The following is an 18,440-nucleotide window of genomic DNA, read 5'->3' on the forward strand; positions in this document are numbered from 1 at the left end:
TGGCCGCTGAGATGCAGCTGGGCGATGCTCTCTGACACACGTGAAGAGCCACTTTCTGGTGATCTGCAATTGGGTTGTAGCACCAGGTGGAGGAGTTCAGCTCGCCCAGTCTGAAGCAACTGCTTGGTGAGGGAGTCTTCAAGGGGGCTCCAGAAAACACACACTACTCAGGGTCAGCGCTGGACATTTTCATTCCGTGCTGGATTATCAACAATGGGATCTGAAAGCTCTGGGTCCTCTGGGATTAGCCGCTTCCGCTACTGGGAAAACTCAGTGCTGTAAAGGGCTGGCACGTTTATAAGCCAGTTCTACAGATATGTACGGAAGGGTTGAAACGGCTAACCAACGCAAGCAGCCTTCTCTGGGTGAGTGAGGTCTAAGGTCGGCCAGAGAGACTCAGTAGTCCCTGCAAACCTCCCAGACTCTTGGGGAGGCACTGGCAGGAAAAATATCCCCGAGGAGCAGGTCATCCCAAAGTCCAGGCATCACAACACTCTCTCCATGGAGTCGGGGCCTCTGAGTGATCGCCACGTCTGCTGTCCCATTGCTCCTTAGCCCTTTCCCTGGGCGTTTCTGGAGTCGGTCGAAGTTTGGCAGCAGGTCATAGGGGATGCTCTTCCTTTTCCTCTTCCTTTCTCCTCCACCCTTCTTCTCCTCCCTCCCTCATTCCTTCCCCTGTGCCTGACAGTTCATTAGTCTTTCTGGAGTCCCACTGTCACAGCTGCTGGTGACATCTGGTCCCGAGCCTCTGGAAGGTGCTCCCTCCACCTGGTGACCACTGGTTCAGGGGTTTTACGTGCATTCATTACCTCATGGCAGCCTACCTGTGGTTGGGTGGAGCACATGTCCTCTTCAAGGCTGTCAAATTGTATTTCTTGGCCCAGGTGGAAATTATAAGGATATTTTCCGTAAGAGGGCCCGTTAAGCTATATAGTTAGTTGTGTGCAATTATCTGCACCTGTGTTATATTATAAAACAAACAAAAAATTTTTGACAAAAACTTGCAGAATCTGGAGCCAGTGGGAGGTGTGAGTGGGAAAACAAACTCCCCACCAAGCCTGATGACTTGAATTCTATCCTTGGGATCCACAAGGAGGAAGAAGAGAACTGTCTCATATTGTTCTCTCACCTCCACCTTTCGGGCTTGGCCCCTTGGCAATCGGATGAGTGTCACATTCCACTAGAGTGCACACTCGGTGCATAAAAACATTTCATTGTAGAATCTTTTGGTGATACAAATTACTCAGTGGAGTTTTGTAACTGCTTTGCACATCCCAATAAACTGTAATAAACACATTGACCACTAGGGTGTGCAATTTGTTGCCCAGCTGCGTCTGTGCTCCCAGTGGTAAGGGAGATTGTCACACTCACTACATAGCCAAGGATGTCCTTGAATTTCTGAAATCTCTTGCCTCCATCTCTCAACTGCTGGGTTCTTGGGCAGGTGCCATTATGCCCCGCCTGTCGGTGCTGGAGATGGAACCCGTATGCCAGGCAAGCACTCCACCACCTGAGCTATGTCTGCAACAAAACTTCACAAACCTTTATAACAAACCTCAGAATTTAACGAATGGAGACCAAAAGGAAAAAGGCTTGGGAATGAATGAGTGAGTGAGTGAATGGTTTGGGATTTTGTTTTGTTTTTTTGAGACAGGGTTTCTCTGTGTAGCCTTGGCTGTCCTGGAACGTACTCTGTAGACCAGGCTAGCCTCAAAGTCAGAGATCCGTCTACTCCTACCTTCTGAGTGCTGAGATTAAAGTCCTGTGCCACTACTGCTGGCTATATGCTTTTAAAGGAAGAACGACTGAGGGGAGAGAGCAGTGCTTGTCTGGCGCATTCTCACATTCACATTGCTATAACAGCTCCCTTCACCCCAAAGCCTCACTGCTCGTGGTTGGAATTGTTAGTTTCATAGTAACCCCAGTTCTCTACTACAGATTCCAGTTAATCTAGGAGGAATGGAAGTAATCACAAAAGAAATGGTTTAATCTGAAGTTATCAACAGCTACTATGAACACAGGTACTGAGAGAGGTCAGTGAATTCTTGTCTGCACGCCAGATCTCATTATAGATGGTCGTGAGCCACCATGTGAGAGCTGAGAATTGAACTCAGGACCAGCAGCCAGGGCTCTTACCTGTTCAGCCGTCTCTCCAGCCCAGTAACATACAATCTTTACCTAGCTTATTTATGCTTTATTGTTACACGTGAGACTGAGTCAATTACCAGGAGGAAACTTTTCACCAAGTGTGCTGTGTTTAAAATACACCTAGCTTAAATCACTCAGGGTCAGACTCCCAAAGTCTGAACAAACACAGGCTACTTAGTGTTATTGAATCAGACCACCTTCTTGCCTCCCTTGGATCAACTCTGCTGGCCACAGTGTCCAACACATATGTACCCTTTTCATATATATGTAACGGAGACAGATGAAATAAAATAGGCCCAATGGTCACTGCTGAAGCTAGAGGGAGGATAGCATTAGGTAGGTTATCCTGTCAGCTTGGAACTTATGCAAAAACGATCCAGAATTAAAACACATTAAAATGCCATTCCTTTCAGCCAGTGACAACAGAGGCCTATCTGGCTCTGAATGTTACATCTCTAACTCGGTTCATCTGCTTATCTACTTTTTTGGTTCTGGAATCCAATCTAGGACATCACACGTTACACTCCACTCTCCACCCAAAATGTCCCTGTTTCTAATTTTAAAATAATCTTGTTTTTGTTTGGTTGGTTTGGTTTTTAAGTCAAGGGTTTCTCTGTGTAGCCCTGGCTGTCCTGGAACTCACTCTGTAGACCAGGCTGGCCTCAAACTCAGAAATCCACCTGCCTCTGCCTCCTAAGTACTGGGATTAAAGGCGTGCACCACTACTGCCTAGCTCATATTTTATTTTAACAGACTATATTTTTATAATTTTGCACAGGTCTTAGACTAGAAATTTTTTTTTAATTTCTAAGTAAAGTACCTATTATTATATCCAGATATTTGTACAAGGAGCTTGCTGTGTAGCCCAGGCTGGTCTCAAATGTGTGATGATCTTCCTGCAGGCTCCTAAAGTGCTGGGGTTGCAGGAATAAGCCACCATGCCTGGCTTGTGTTTAGATGTTCACACTGTTTTCATAGTTGACGCTCCTCACGCTAGTTAAGAGGTACCAAGGCACTATACTTTCTCCATGGAGACACGGGCTCACCTTAGGGACCCACATGTAGGCACCATCATGGCATTAGGGGGTACAGGAAGGAAAAAACAGGCCCAGAATCTAGTTTAAGTTGTGCCTGCAGAGAGCCAAGAATTTCTACATAGCTAACAAAAAATTGCTATGAAGATGACTACATAAACATTTCCTCAGCATTCATCTCTGAGAGATATTTCAAATAAGAATATTAACGAGCAATGCTTAAGGTAGAGACGTATGACACTGTACCATTTCTCAACCTTGGGTGCTTTTCTGAGGATCTCACAAAGAAAATAACCAACCATGTTGCCAGAAAATGTGCCTTGGCCGCCTCCTGAGCCTGGGCACAGGGACGATTCCTTTGATTCTCTTTGACTTGGGCTCTGATTCTGACAGCCTGTGAACCGATATAGTGTACTTCATAAACTACTTTATAGCCTCATCATTTGCCAAATGAATGCACACTGAAACATTTTACTCAAACTTTTAATGATATGGACAATATAACTTCAAAAGTCACCAAAATCATATTGTTCCATTACTTAAATGCCCGTTCTCTCTGCTCAAATCTGTTCTTCTTGACTGGGTGCAACTATTCTTTTTTAATAACCATGCCCCTCTTAATTCCTGTACTTAAATCTGCATTAAAACTTTTTTATTTTCTCCCTCCCCCCTTTTTAAAATGAGGTCCCTTAAAGCAAGATTTATTTTTTAATGTATGAGTACACTGTCACTCCTCTCAGACACACCAGAAGAGGGCATCAGATCCCATTACAGATGGTCATGAGCCACCATGTGGTTGCTGGGAATTGAACTCAAGACCTCTGGAAGAGCCAGGCGGTGGTGGTGCACGCCTGTAATCCCAGCACTCTGGGAGGCTGAGGCAGGCGGATTTCTGAGTTCGAGGCCAGCCTGGTCTACAGAGTGAGTTCCAAGACAGCCAGGGCTACACAGAGAAACCCTGTCTCGAAAAAAACCAAATCCAAAAAACCAAAAAAAAAAAAAAAAAAAAGAAAAAAAAAAAGACCCCTGGAAGAGTAGTCAGTGCTCTTAGCCGCTGAGCCATCTCACCAACCCTTCCCTTCTTCTTCTTTTCTTCTTCTCCTCCTTGTCCTCCTCCTCCTCTTCTTCTTCTTCTTTTTTTTTTAAAAGACAGAGACTCCCTGTACAGCCCAGGTTGATCTAAACCTCATTCTGTAGCCCAAACTTGCCTCCATCTCAATAATCCTCCTGCCTCATCCAACCCTGCCTGGGCTACACCAAAATGTGTTGACACATAAGTAGACATACACAGAATAGAATAAAGGATTCAGAAATAAACCCACACAAATTACCACTGATATTTCAAAAGATTATTTTTATGTTTATTGATGTCTTTGTGGCGGCCAGAGGAGAGTGTCAGATCCTGAGAACAGCAAGTGCTTTTAACTGCTGAGTCATCTCTCTAGCCCTGGGCATCTTTTTTTTTTTTAATACTGGAGTAAAGGTAGCCTCTTCAACAAATGGCACTGGGAAAACTAGATATCCACATGTAAAGGAATGGAAGTAGATTTCTATCTCTCACTAATCAATTGATGAGAGTAGATTCCTATCTCTCACCCTGAATAAAAATCAATTCGAAATGGATTAATGGTCTGAATGTAAAGGCTAAAGCTCTGAAGCTGCTAAAGGAAAATTCAGGGAAATGCTTTAAGACCTAGGTACAAGAAAGGGCCTTCTGAAAAAAGACATCAAAAGCCTAGGAAATCAGTCCAGATGACAAACTTGATCACATACAATCAAAAGTTTTCTACAACCTGCTACACACCTTTAAATCCATGTGTCTCTATAAGTTCAAGGCTAGTCTGGTCTACAGAGAGAATACTAAGAAAGCTAAGGCTACATAGAGAAACCCTGTCTCAAAAAACGAAAAACATACCAACAAGAAAAACTAAGTATCATGAGCACATGGTTCAAACATTCTAGGCTATGAACAAGCAATCAGGTCCAAGAATCTGCAGCTAGAAGAAGCTCACATACAATGATGGCATGGGGATTTATTCAATGAAATTGTAACAAATCTTCTACTGTGTTAATATCTATTTCTTTCTCTAGAAATACACTTAGAACCTTAAATAAACATGACTAGAAAAGAACTTCTCCACAATACATTATAGTCAAGATATCAAGGATACAGAGCGGAGAAATAACACGAGAAGCTGGGGATAGAGGGAATATGTCAACTCAGCTGCAAGAGTAGGCAGAGGACAGGTTAACTCTGCTGCAAAGGCAGAAACACAAGACCGCCAAGTCTCTTTTCAGCGACTCTCAAATTTAGGAAAGCAGATGTATTTCAAGCCCTCTAAATAAATAACTGCCAAACCCAAAGTTGGACATTTAGCAACATTATCAATTCAAAGGTACCTAAAGGGCTGGCCAGCTGGCAAAGGAGCTGCTGCCAACTTGATAACCCGGGTTCAATCCCTAGAGTACACAGTGCAAGGACAGAATGACTGCCACAGGTGTCCTGACCTTCATATACACACCACGGTGCGTGGACTAACATCACAAAGCACACACGCCTGCAAATAATAAACCCCTTTTCAAAAGAACTATGAAAGAATACATTGGCAGATATGACTCTATAGGAAAAGTTAATTATTTGATAACTGAAAATTCCATAAGCAAGATTACCAAAGCAACTGAACTAGAAGAAAACTGTTCTACAGAGTTGGACAGAGAAGATGTGAATTAAGAAAATAATCATGCCGGGCAGTGGTGGCGCAAACCTGTAATCCCAGCACTCTGGAAGGCAGAGGCAGGCGGATTTCTGAGTTCGAGGCCAGCCTGGTCTACAGAGTAAGTTCCAGGACAGCCAGGGCTACACAGAGAAACCCTGTCTGGAAAAACAAATAAAACACCAACTTAGGGTTAAAATAAGATTTAAAAAAAAAAGAAAAGAAAAGAATCACAACTATTATTCATCTTTGTGGTATTGAGGATGGAACCCAAGACCTCACGCACCTAAGCACATGCTCTCTCTGCCTAACACCAAGCACCCCATTTTATTTAGGCACACAAAAGCTTAATCTTGAAGGTGAGCCTCGTGAAGGGAGGAAGTCGGGGCTGGCGAACAGCTCAGCAGCTTGTTGCCCAAAGACCTGAATTCAGTTCCTACAACCACGGCAGAACTGTAGTAGGCTACTGAGCTGTAGCTACAGCATCTCATCAAAACTTTCTTAAGAATACTTGAAGTGCTAAATTATCTTGGGTCAGACTGGTCTCTGGCCCAGCCCCAAATTCCTGTATAATAGTGTTTGAGCTAAAGGTTAACTGCCTGCCCATTAAACTGTTACCTCTCCACACAATTGTGGTATATGGCACAACTGCATTGTTTTTACCCTTTAAAAAAAAAAAAATCAAACCAACTGGAACTCCACAATGCTTCCCAATAATTTGCTTGGAGCAGTCCTGCCTAAGGTTAATAAAGATGCCATTCAACTTATTCAGGCCTTGTGGGAGCTGTTCTCTTCAGATAACCTATAACAGAAGAACAGAGGGACCCTTGCAAGTTATCTTCTCATCTCCACGCCTAAACTGTAGAACACACCCACACACATAAAGGTAATAAAAGGATTAAAACACAAAGTAACATTTGAAGGAGTACTCAATTATGCTGGTAATAGGGAAGTTTAAAGTAGTAAGATTCAGAAACTGTCAAACACTACAAAAGGTAGCTCTAAGAAGCAGTGAGGGAGTCCCTCTCCTGCTAATTCATGGGAATCACACAGGTAACATTTCTGAGAAGACAATCACCAGGACCTAACAAAATGTTAGCATGTCCAAGGCTTTTGAGCTAGCGTCCTCATCTAGAAATCTAGTCTACAGAAAACCCTTAGTATGTGCTCAAAGGTGCTCACTGGAGCTTTTTGGTTTTGGATTAGTAGAAAAATGGGCAGCTTTCTAAAGGAATGTCATTCAGCAGCAAAAAGGTTGAGGAGTCACTATACAGCCATTGAGAGGAGTAAACCTCCAGGTGCTTACACACACACACACACACACACACACACACACACACACAGAGGTCAAGAATAACAAAAGGGGGGCTAGAGAGCTGGCTCAGAGGTTAAGAGCACTGACTGCTCTTCCAGAGGTCCTGAGTTCAATTCCCAGCAACCACATGGTAGCTCACAACCATCTGTATGGTATCTGAGGCCCTCTTCTAGTGTGTCTGAAGACAGCTACAGTGTACTCATACATTAAATACCTAAATAAATATTTAAAAAAAAGAATAACAAAAGGTAGAAAATAGCACCGCTGGTATGGCAAGCCCACTTTGGTCATATTGAGTATTAATGTAATGTAAATAATAGATTGTATATAATAGATTGGAGGCTATAGTTTTTATTCCATGGATTCTGGTGGGGTTTTAAAATTTTTTGTGTATGTATTCACAGTTCTGGGTATTAAATCAAAAACAAGGCCTGGATATACTTGGCAAGCACTCTTCACCCGCTGAGCTATACCTTCAAACCCCCCATTGTTGCTATTTATCAGTTTTTTGAGACAGAGCCTCACGTTGTAGCTGGTCTTGAAGTCACAAGAAACCTACTTTCAACCTGAATGCTGGGTTTTTAGGTGAGAGAAAACACATCTGCATCCAATCTTTTTTAAATGACTACAAAATTTATTTGCACAATAATTTTAATTAAGAAAAAGGAAAATAAGCCAGGCAGTGGTGGCGCACGCCTGTAATCCCAGCACTCTGGGAGGCAGAGGCAGGCAGATTTCTGAGTTCAAGGCCAGCCTGGTCTACAAAGTGAGTTCCAGGACAGTCAGGGCTATACAGGGAAACCCTGTCTCGAAAAAAACCAAATCCAAAAGCAAAACAAAACAAAACCAAAAAAATGAAAAAGGAAAACAGTTTGGAAGAACACAACAGACTGTTAACTCCTTTGTTAACAGTAGGTCCTGTGAGGGGAAAGCCACACAACCACCCACTCACCCCAATCCTGAGTTAAAAACTCTACCAGGCTGATTCTCCTGCAGGCCTGGAGCTAACTTACCCTAGGCTATCCTTAGCCTCCTTAACAGCCAGTCATCGCCCACTTCTCTGTATAGCTTAGGGTCTATCCTTGTGACTGTGCTTCCGGATGTACAAACAGGACATTAACTTCTACCAATCCCAAAGACTAAGAATATCATCAGATCAAATAAATCCAAGGCCAATAGCCAGAGACAGTCCATAAATTGAAGTCTCTTTTGTTACCATATAAAATTCCTAAGACTGTAACAGTTTTATGTTGAATATGGTTTGGGGGCAGACTGAATCCTGTTCTTGGGTCATGATCATTCACATTCTACTACAAAATGAACTCTATTTCCTTCAAAGTAAAACTATTTTTTTTTTTCATGCACACCTTCAGGAAGAAGGGGCAGCAGTGAGCTTGTTACTTTTCACTCTTAACTGTTAGAAGAAAAAACTGAAAAATATTCCATTTTCATTAAATTAAACTTTAGCAAATCCATGAGGCCATTTTTCAAACAAGTGAAATGGACTCCAACTCAGTATACTCTAGCAACGTTTCAGTCACAAATAAAATGGTAACGTTATTTCCTCGGTACTTTTACCGTGATGTCCTTTATACCGCAATTAGGAATGCAAAGGAATTCCTTTCTCCTTTATGGAATATTAGTGCCTTAAATATTATCTTCCAGACAAGAACTCAAAGCCTGGCTAGCCAAGAATTTCAGCAGAGCATCCCAAACTGTCAAGACAACAGTTCCCTTTCTAGTCCTAGTAATATTAGAGCATTATACACTTTGTAACTGATCTCTTTCCTAAAACAAAACAAACAAACAAAAAAAAAACCAAAAAAAAAAAACAAAACTACCACGCATAAAGAGAAATATAAACCACTTTTATCCCCTGGACCGGCGGAAAGCAGTTAATGAACGTGAAGAATGAGACAGTAAGCAGTCGGTATGGTAGTGGAGATGAGACCCTCCTAGCGAACACTAACGGGCAAGCAGTGTGCACCAGGCGACATTAAAGGCAGCATGACTCTGCACAATGCAAGCCTGGACATTTTCCGGGGAAGGGCCGTTTGGAACGGAAGAGGCCAAATCGGGAACTACAGAGGTAAACAAAGGCATTCAGGACATTAACCCGAAAACGCAGTCGCCAGCGCCTGCAGAAGTGGCTGACACTTGGGCCCAAAGAACACACATTCTGGGTTCCTTCCCGCTATGTCCCCGTCGCGTCACGCCAAGGCCTCCCTCCCGAAGGAAGGCACTTGCCGCCTGACGCATGCCCCTTAGGTAGCGGCCGCCTCCATTTTGTCCTGGGTCTCCTCCACGCGAGCGGCGTGCTATTTTTGACCTTCTAAATCTGCTGGCCGGAGGGGGAGGCGTGGGCATGCTCGGCCTCCGCCGCGGGGGACTGAGGCGGGGTACGGGAGGTTGTCAAGGTCACCAAGGCCGGGACAAAGGACACGTAGGGAACAAGGCCAGGCGACTTCCGGCAGTGCGGGCGCCGTCAAGCCCGGACTCCCGCCCTCTCGGAGGACAAAGCAGCGCCGGACGCGCGGCCCCGGCTCCGCCCTCGGCGCGCGCCCGCGTTCAGCACGGGAACGCGCACAACGGTTGGAAATGGCGGTTAAGACGGAGGAGGGGCTGAGGGAAGCGAGCTTCTCGGTGCTCCTTGTCTCGGGCCACCCTGCCTGCGAGACCGGAGCCGGTGGTGCTTCTCTAGGTTGCCACTTTTCGCGTTCCATTCATGATGGTCGGTTGAGGGGTTGGAAAATTAGTGTTGGCCGGTTCCATGGAACAAAGGAGGGGGCCGCGGCGGGCTTTGGGACAGCCCCAGGAGCGCTCCCTAAGATGGCCGCCGCCGCTGCCGCGCGGGAGGGTGGGCGGAGCCCGTGTTGCTTCCGTCGCGGGCCTGGGCGGGGCGATGGTGACCACTGATACCCATGGCTGCCCGGGAGCCCCACGAGACGGAGAAAAAGGTAATGTTAGCCGTGGGGCACGCGGGTGGGGGGGGGCGGGGAGCGGCGGAAGGTGCGCACGAGACGACCGGGTTTCCTAGACCTATCCCCATGGCCGCGAGCTCTATCAGCGATCTAGAGCTCATATCCCGGGTATATCTAAATTGCCAGTTAACTAGGCAAGAGCAGGCCCGCAGGATCAGAAAACGGTGATTGAGCCAAAACTAGGACTACACTGTACTTAGTAGAGAGGGCTAATAGAGGGGTCATGAGAAATCTCTGGAGAGTGTGAGGTCCAGGACAGCCAGGGCTACACAGAGAAACCCTGTCTCGAAAAACAAAAACAAGACTAGAAATCTCTGCACTTACAAGGCGGAGGCAGGGGATAACAAGAGTTATGGGCCAGCAAGTGCGTCAGTCCGTTTCCTTGCACGACCCAGGAGCGCAAACTTACAGGTACGGTAGATTTGCTAAGTCAATGTGAGTACTGCAGTTTGGCCTCTATTTTCAAAATAGACAAAGTCTCCGCTCTCCACGAAGCCAACCTCCTGCTGGGGTAATGGAATAGCCGAGTTTCATTCATTTAAGCAAGTGGGGCTAAAACTGCGGCTTGGCCATGAACTGCTAGGCCTAATAGAAAGGCTACAGGAAGGTGTCCCAAGTGGAGGCTAGTAAGTCATGGTTAAGTGTCTAAAAGATGTCATCAGATGCATTTTTGTTAGAACTAAAGCACTACTTATCAAATGAAAACTCGCTAGCACTACAAGTAAGGTCAAATTTGCTTCATATCTCATCTAGACTTGCTGAAACTACTGCAGTGAATTTGACAAAAGATAGAGTTCTGCCCTGAAAAATAAAGCCATTAAGGTTTGGGGTGGGGCACACCTTTAAACCTGCACTTAGAAGGATACACCTGAATTAAAGGCCACTTTGGTCTGCAGTGAGTTCCAGGATAGCCAGGAAAAACCTAGCCAAAGATCCTGTCTCAGATAAACGGATTAAGATTTGGAAGCAAAAGAAATTACTTGAAAATAGTTTTGTCAGTGCAGAACCAGGCAATAAGTAGATGAGTACAATTCTCACAGTCAAATAAATGGCATTCAGCTGAAGAAATAAGCTGTGAGGAAGAAATGCTAAATCCATAAAAGGAACACTGCTACTGCCAAATCCTAAGGCCAGTGGACTAGCAAGCAAGAGACATTTACTGTAAATTATTCCAAATGTTTTCTTCTGTGTCCCACTGCTGAGACTCTGGTGAGATGAAATCTAAGTGTATCTTGGCTTCAACAGTACCCATGTGGGTGTTAGTTGATGCTTAAAGAGGTACGTCTAGGTTAATAGTCTTGCCATAAAAGGGAACAGAGAAATGGCAGTTTGGCTGGCAGTTATCTGGTACTGGGGGTCTGCTTAAACAATGTAAGCTGGATCAGAGGGTAGAGGGTAAAGGTGTTTACCACCGGCTTAATCTTCTGGAACTTTAGTGGCAGACCTGACCATGTCAGGCACCCATACATGACTTACAGGACAGTCCTTTAGGCTTTTGGGAACACTGATGGACATGCTGCAGGGGGCTTGAAATGTTTAATGTCAACCAGGTCACTTTTTGCAATGACACATTTAATCCCCAAGGTTCCATTCTTGTCTAAAACATTTGTGTCTTAGCACTCTCTGAAACTGGAGAACCGCTATTAGGATAACCTAGGCACTTACAAACGTAGCTGGTCAAGACTGCTTTACATACACCCAATAAGCTATAGTGATCCCTAAACATTCACAAGAAACCCAATTTAAAGCTGTCTGAACTAGGTTTGAAATGTAGGTTTTCACTAATGCCACCCTTAGTCCTATCTTTGTGGCAGAATTTCTTTTAATCATGCACTGGAGGTCATGGGAAGTCATTTCCAGAGATGGTGCCTGCTTCTTCAGGGTAGAGACTTCCCCACTAGACCCATAGATTATTCTATGTGAGCTTGACAGTAGGAACAGCCCACAATGATTGAAACGCAATTCTGCTGTATTGAGTCACTTAAAGAAAAAAAAAAAACCGAGGCAAATCTGGGTGAGAACAATTTTACTTTAATGAAAGCCAGGTTACATGTTTATCTTCAGGCAAATCCTTGAACTAAGGGGAAGTGCAGTTCTACCCTATCTTTAACCAGATCTAACAGCTCCAATCCCCACTAATGTAGGTTCTGTGTCTTAGGCAATCAGCTTCTAGTGGCATTGCAGAAAAAAATGTTTCCATGGGCTGGGTTACAGTAGAGAATGGCTTCTTTTCACATGCTAAATTACAAAGTGTTGTATAGTCAGTCTTGCTTCTTCTCAGACTGACCTCCAATTCACAGCAATCTTCTTGCTGTGGTTTCCTGATTGCTGGGATTACATTACAGTCACAAACCACCAAATGCCTAAAACTTAGATGAACAGAATGTGAAAAAGTCTTTCTTGGCTTTTCCAGGGTTCGAGGCTGGCCTTGAACCCAAGTAATTTGTCTGCCTCTGCCTCCCAAATAGTGGGATTACCAATATTTGGCTAAAGTCTTGTCTTGACCATCTATGAGCCAGTGTTGAATGACATATATCACTGTTCACTATTTCAAATTCCGGAGTAAGTAAATCCCAAAGTGGCAGATTATTACACTTTAGGTTGGCTGACTGGTAATTCAAAACTCAATGGGAAATCTCTGTCATCTTCAACTATTTTGTTTTTATCCTAGCCCTTCAAGCTCCTAGGTATTTTAGATGTTGAGAACACTCCATGTGCTCGAGAATCTATACTCTACGGCTCATTAGGATCTATTGTGACTGGACTTGGACATTTCTTGGTGACCAGTGAGTATTTTTTTTTAAAGAGTATTTTTTCAAAGAGTCTATTATAATGTTTTCTACACAGATTTATACTGACCATGCTTGTTTCCAATAGGTAGAATTAGAAGATCATGTGATATTGGAGTAGGAGGATTTATCCTGGTGACCTTAGGATGCTGGTATGTTTGCTGGATATCCCAATGAAGTCAGGATAAGTAACAGGATTCATTCAATAAACATGAAGATGTGTGTATGCACACTTGAGACAGGGTCTCTGTGGATTAGTGCTGGATATGAGCAACCAGTTTTGTTTGCTACAAATCTATCCTATGGCAACATAATCCTCCCCATTGGATGTTGACAGATGAGTGGCAGAATTCCATTATGTTTTGAGTAAAGTGAGTCAGATCCAAGAGATTACTACGTTTGTTCTACAGCTGATACAATTATTCTGAGACAGATTGTAAACATTTGTATAAACACCTTTAATTTTAGTCCCTTTAGAAATTATTATTTTGGAAATCTGTAAATTAAAACTCCTTAGGTTGTTCATATAGGAACTAGTAGCTTACTTTTTTTCCTTTCTTACAAGGTTCCACTGTAGGTATAATTTTGCTAAGCAGAGGATCCAGGAAAGAATTGCCAGAGAAGGAATAAAAAATAAGATTTTATATGAAAGCACCCACCTTGATCCTGAAAGAAAAATGAAGAGCAGTAACAACAGCTAAGCACCTTCATTCTGTTTTAAAACCCAAACAAAACTCGTGAATCAACCATAAATTAAAAAACTCAAAAGTATGCAAACTGTGTTGTGTTGCTTACATGAAATCCCCTTGTTCTTTACTGTCAGTGCAGTAACATTAAGAACGGGTATGCCAAAAACATGGAGTATAGTAAAAGCCTTCCTAAGCTTAATCACATGCTCACAAAAAAAATCACCAGACTGAAGAAGAAATCACACCTGCTCAAGGATATATATCCATTACTGGCCCTAGGACTTTGTTAAGGTTAGTCAATCTTGACAATTTTGTTCCTCACCTACCCTTTAACAGAAAACACACTGCTTTTCTTTTGATCACCATGAAGGCCAGGATGTAGAGACTTGTGTAACAACAGTCAGTGATGGGCACTGAAAAGTTCATCTGGTAGCAGTCCCAATTTTAGTCATTGAGTTTGTGTGGATAGTGTACTTATGCTCTCTGCCATATCATGATGAAAAACCAAAGATCTGAATTCCAGCTTTATCATGTTGCAGTTATACCTTACCATGAAAGAGACCTCTCTTGGCTGGTAACATCTTCACTACTTACAAGTTCATTTTCATGGCAGCACAACTGGATAAAAAGAGTCACAAAGCATTTAGTCTCTTTCACTTGCTTGGAACATGCCATTATATTTCCATGACAACTGGTTCTATTAAAATTGTACTGTAACCCAGCCTACTTCAGTATCCCAGTTTTAGAATTACATGTGTGAACTATGTCCATCTTAATTCAATCTACTTTCATCCCATCCACACAATTAAGCTGAGCCTCCTACACACCAGAAATCTTTGCTAACTTTGTATTTTCCTTAGAAACTTCTGGGTGTTTTATCTTCTGTGGGTGACACTAATCACAGCCTATGCACCACACATAAACCCTGTTTCTCAAAAGATCGAGCACAATTCAGTTCCATAGCTATACAAACTAGGTAAATTCTAAGACAAAACAATAATATGCCCACCCCCGTCCAAACTTTATACATTAAAAATTTTAAATTTAACCTACCGTCTGTGCCCTCTGTGTACACCGCTCCCTTCATTGGCCGATAATCCCGAAATGTCATACACTAGGTGGTATAGCAGTAGGTACCAGCCAAAAAGCTGATTAAAATAGAATTGTAACGTTAGTATTTTTCAAGTTTTGGAGTAGCTATCTACCATTCCTAGGCTGTAATTCCTTTCCCCCCTTTTCCCTCAACCCCTCCCTCATTGATTCCTTGTTTTTCCATCTTAGTAAAAGGACCTCAGGGAGATTTAATAGGAACAGCTTTTTTCTGGACTTGTGACTGAGTTTGGCAACTATGCTAAAACCAGTATTTGATTTGCAAGCATCTTTTTATAGTCTACGTACCTCTAACTCCATCGGTGGTTTCCCTTTGCTTCGATTATAAAATGCGGAGGTCTATATAATAAATTCAGGATTCCTGTTTATGCACTTTTCAGCAAAGAGCTAAGGATCAAATAGGGTTTGGATCCTTCTATTCCTAGATAAAAATCTGACAGGTGTCAACGCACCCCTTTAGTAGAAGTCATGTTAAATATATATTATTCTTTGGGTACGCAGACCTTAGTAAATAGGAAAATTAAACAATTTCTATAATTCTGACTTGTAACAGTCCTTTAAAATCAATTTTGAAGCAGGTTAATGTTCTAGTAATTATATCAGGTCAATATAATAGCCAGAATCCACTATTACCACCCAAATACTGGTACTGTATACATGTTATATTAAGTTCAGTTTTTAATATTTTAAACTGTTTGAGAGCAAAGCTGTTGCAAGGAAAAATTAGGATATTTCCCAATGTATTCCAGTTTATAGTTTACTAGGTAGTAAGTTGTATTTTACTTAGGCCAGACTTTAACACTATATTTACTCTACCCTTCCAGTTGCTAATGAAAATATTGACTACAATTAAATGTTAAACATTCCTAAATGTAACAAAGATTACTGTCTCTAAACTTGTTTATGGTACACTCCTTAAGAGGAATAATCTACATGTACTGTAGAGATGTTACCCAGTAAATGCTTCTATATCATGGAGACAAGACATGCTTTGCTACTGAAAATTAAAAGCATATTTAATAGATTTTCTACAACTTTGAACCTTTGGCTGCCTACTCATTGGAAGACATTAGGTTGCCTTTGAGGGTACAGCTATTTTTACTGTACAAACCCAATTATATAACTGATGCTATCAAAACTGAAAACAAGTCCTCTCATGGACTTTACCTATATGTTAATCTAGTTATGTTCTATAATAGTAAATGCTCTAAGGGTGGCATGACCAAAGCTCACACACCATTATGTTCCCCTTTAAATTCAGAGTCTTTGTCCATCTAATAATTTTTGGACTTCTAAATATGTATTCCCTTCACTACCACACAGCCTGGTCAAAACAGAAAGCTCCCTAAAGGTCACTGTTTTCCAAGAAACAGGCCTAAGTGTAAATGTCTTTAAAGCTGAGACTTGGTTAGTCTTTACACTTTACTTCTGATAGGCAAGTTAGAAAATCCTTCAGAGGATTTTCTGTCCATTTGGTTGTTTTATATAAAGTGGTCCTGGAAACCTAGCATAATTGGTAAACATACAAGCAGCAATTAATTTGAATACCTATGAGAATCACTGGAACACATTTAGTTGGGCCCCCTTTACTCTTCACACAGCACATTCACATGGACAGACTAAGAAAAAGAGATGAAATTTAAATCAACACATTGCTTTTATTTCTAGCTAACAAGAAAATGAAGTATGCTGGAACCTTTGAATCCTTAAACTTGTCCATGATTTCCCCCCATCTCAATTAGCTAAGTACTTAGCTGACAAAGTGGAAGCATTTAGGTATGCTTTAATACCTCAGGTCTCGAAGTTTGATTTGGCTTCAATTTTTTTGGCCAGTATCAACTTCAAGTATTAGATTTAAGTGGATAAGTTATTTTGTATAGTCTTAAAGTCTAAGGAAAAACAGGTTAATAAACCAACAGCATTTCAGCTGTTCAGACTCAAACCCAAGTAGATTTCATAGATTAATTTATATTGACACAGCATTATGCCATTGCCACACAAAGTGTTCAGTTGTCCAATGAAATGCATGGGCACCTCCTGGAGGTTTTTACAGAATACACAGTAAACTGTCATTAGTGACATTAAGCACAGTAAGTTCCCTATATGCATGTTCAGCTATGTTAAAAAAGCAAACCTGTTTACTCACTTCTCTTGGTTAAGTAAACACTAAATTTTGCCATAAAAAACAGCTACCTCTCTTTCCCAATTTTGTATTTAGGCAGATAGGTGACAACAAACTAATGTCCTGGTAACAAATACATTACTGGCCTACCACTATCTTCAACACAACATCAGCACTGGGTTTGTAAAATGTTTCATTTTCTAAGTGACTATATAGTTTTGCCTTCTGAATTCTACCTTACAAATTAAATGAAATTTTAAGGCATTTCAATATTCAATCTCCTGTACTTTTATGCTCTGGGGAAATACAAGAACATAACAATATATCATTCCTAAGTTCTTACTTTCAACCTATTTGGCATCATGAGACCCAGGAATTTGCAAATAAAGTAGCATACTCTTTAAGAATTCCTAATTCTACCCACTATTCTAGATCAATGCTGCATATCCCCTTCAATAAACACTAGACAGCTCCTTTTCAAATTTCCAAGGGCTTCAGGAAAAAAAGGTTAGTGACAAGGATTAATGAGACAAAGATCACACCAACAGCCAACTAGACAAAAATTCTTTGAATACTTGTCTCTTATAAACAAACATGTACCCATACCAATTTCTAATAGTAAGCAACCGAAAAAGAAAAAAAACCCCAAAAAAACACTAGACTAATGACTCAAACTGCCTAAGACTTCCCATATTTACTATTTGAAGCATGCCTTGTATCTACCATATTTGCCCAAATGCCAAGCTAAAAATCATACAAGCTAAAAATCATCCCCAGGAGAGCAACTGAGTATTTTGGACAAGCCAGTAAGGTAACTACTCCAAGATTATGGCTTATGCTAACTTTCTCCTTTCAAGTGACCTGGATCAAAGCTAGGCCCTCAATGCATCCATTATCTTAGTCTTATACATCTTGGCTTATTGTCTATTACTGAAAAATGCTACAACTTAGGAGCTACCAAGCATTACTGAATATTGACCCAGGCACCTGAATATTTAATAAAGAGAAAAAAAGGACTTTTACAAAGTTCACCCTAGGTTCTGTTGCTCATCTTCCTAGGGAAAAGAACGAATGCTGGAGTGTAATTATCTGCTACAAATTTTGTTCACTTTAATAAAAAATATATTACATTTATGTAAAAGGGAAATTAGTTTTTGGCTTATTCTACATAAAAAAAAAAAAATCAATCCTACTCACATTGATATACAGAACTAGGCAAGTAAAGTACCCAAGAGCAAAACTACCCAAAACGCCATTAAAATATTTGTGCAGTGTAGTCTATAGACTTGTAATTACATTAGTGAGAAAGCTGCTTTCTTTGCTATTAATCTACACCATCTTCCCAGTGTTAAACAGCACCATTACCTCTTAGGTATAATAAGCAAGGGCTCTTTCTCTACAATGGCAGCCACCTTCCCCAGCTTTTGGCTCCTCCGGTCCTGAATCACAAGAGGACCTCACAATGTAGTCCATAGCCCACGCTGCCCTCCAGATTGTGTACATTTTGCCTCTCAAGATTGACTACAGATAGGCTTGTA

General features: G+C 41.8%; 1 protein-coding gene across 2 annotated transcripts; it reads left to right on the plus strand.

Annotated features, from left to right (window-relative positions):
• Positions 1–9,148: 9,148 nt before the first annotated feature.
• LOC127697659 (cytochrome c oxidase assembly protein COX20, mitochondrial) lies at positions 9,149–13,752 on the plus strand. 2 transcript variants are annotated; one of them, XM_052200942.1, is made up of 4 exons: positions 9,149–9,300; positions 12,864–12,978; positions 13,070–13,133; positions 13,547–13,752. In XM_052200942.1, exons 1-4 carry the CDS (start codon positions 9,232–9,234, stop codon positions 13,680–13,682), a joined length of 384 nt encoding a protein of 127 aa, XP_052056902.1. In that variant the 5' UTR covers positions 9,149–9,231; the 3' UTR covers positions 13,683–13,752. The 2 variants fall into 2 exon arrangements, with proteins under 2 accessions (XP_052056902.1, XP_052056903.1); XM_052200943.1 differs by lacking the exon at positions 9,149–9,300 and adding an exon at positions 9,798–10,168.
• The last annotated feature ends 4,688 nt before the right edge of the window (positions 13,753–18,440 follow it).

Source organism: Apodemus sylvaticus, chromosome 12, assembly GCF_947179515.1.
Source record: "Apodemus sylvaticus chromosome 12, mApoSyl1.1, whole genome shotgun sequence".
Taxonomy (NCBI): domain Eukaryota; kingdom Metazoa; phylum Chordata; class Mammalia; order Rodentia; family Muridae; genus Apodemus; species Apodemus sylvaticus.

What these genes read in the sequence shown, in the direction of transcription:
- LOC127697659 (XM_052200942.1), top strand. Translation starts at nt 9,232, where the DNA reads ATGCAAGCCTGGACATTTTCCGGGGAAGGGCCGTTTGGAACGGAAGAG. An exon ending in TGGACATTTCTTGGTGACCA is followed by an intron (nt 12,979 to 13,069) that starts GTGAGTATTTTT and finishes TGTTTCCAATAG; the next exon opens with GTAGAATTAGAAGATCATGT. An exon ending in CTGGTGACCTTAGGATGCTG is followed by an intron (nt 13,134 to 13,546) that starts GTATGTTTGCTG and finishes CTTTCTTACAAG; the next exon opens with GTTCCACTGTAGGTATAATT.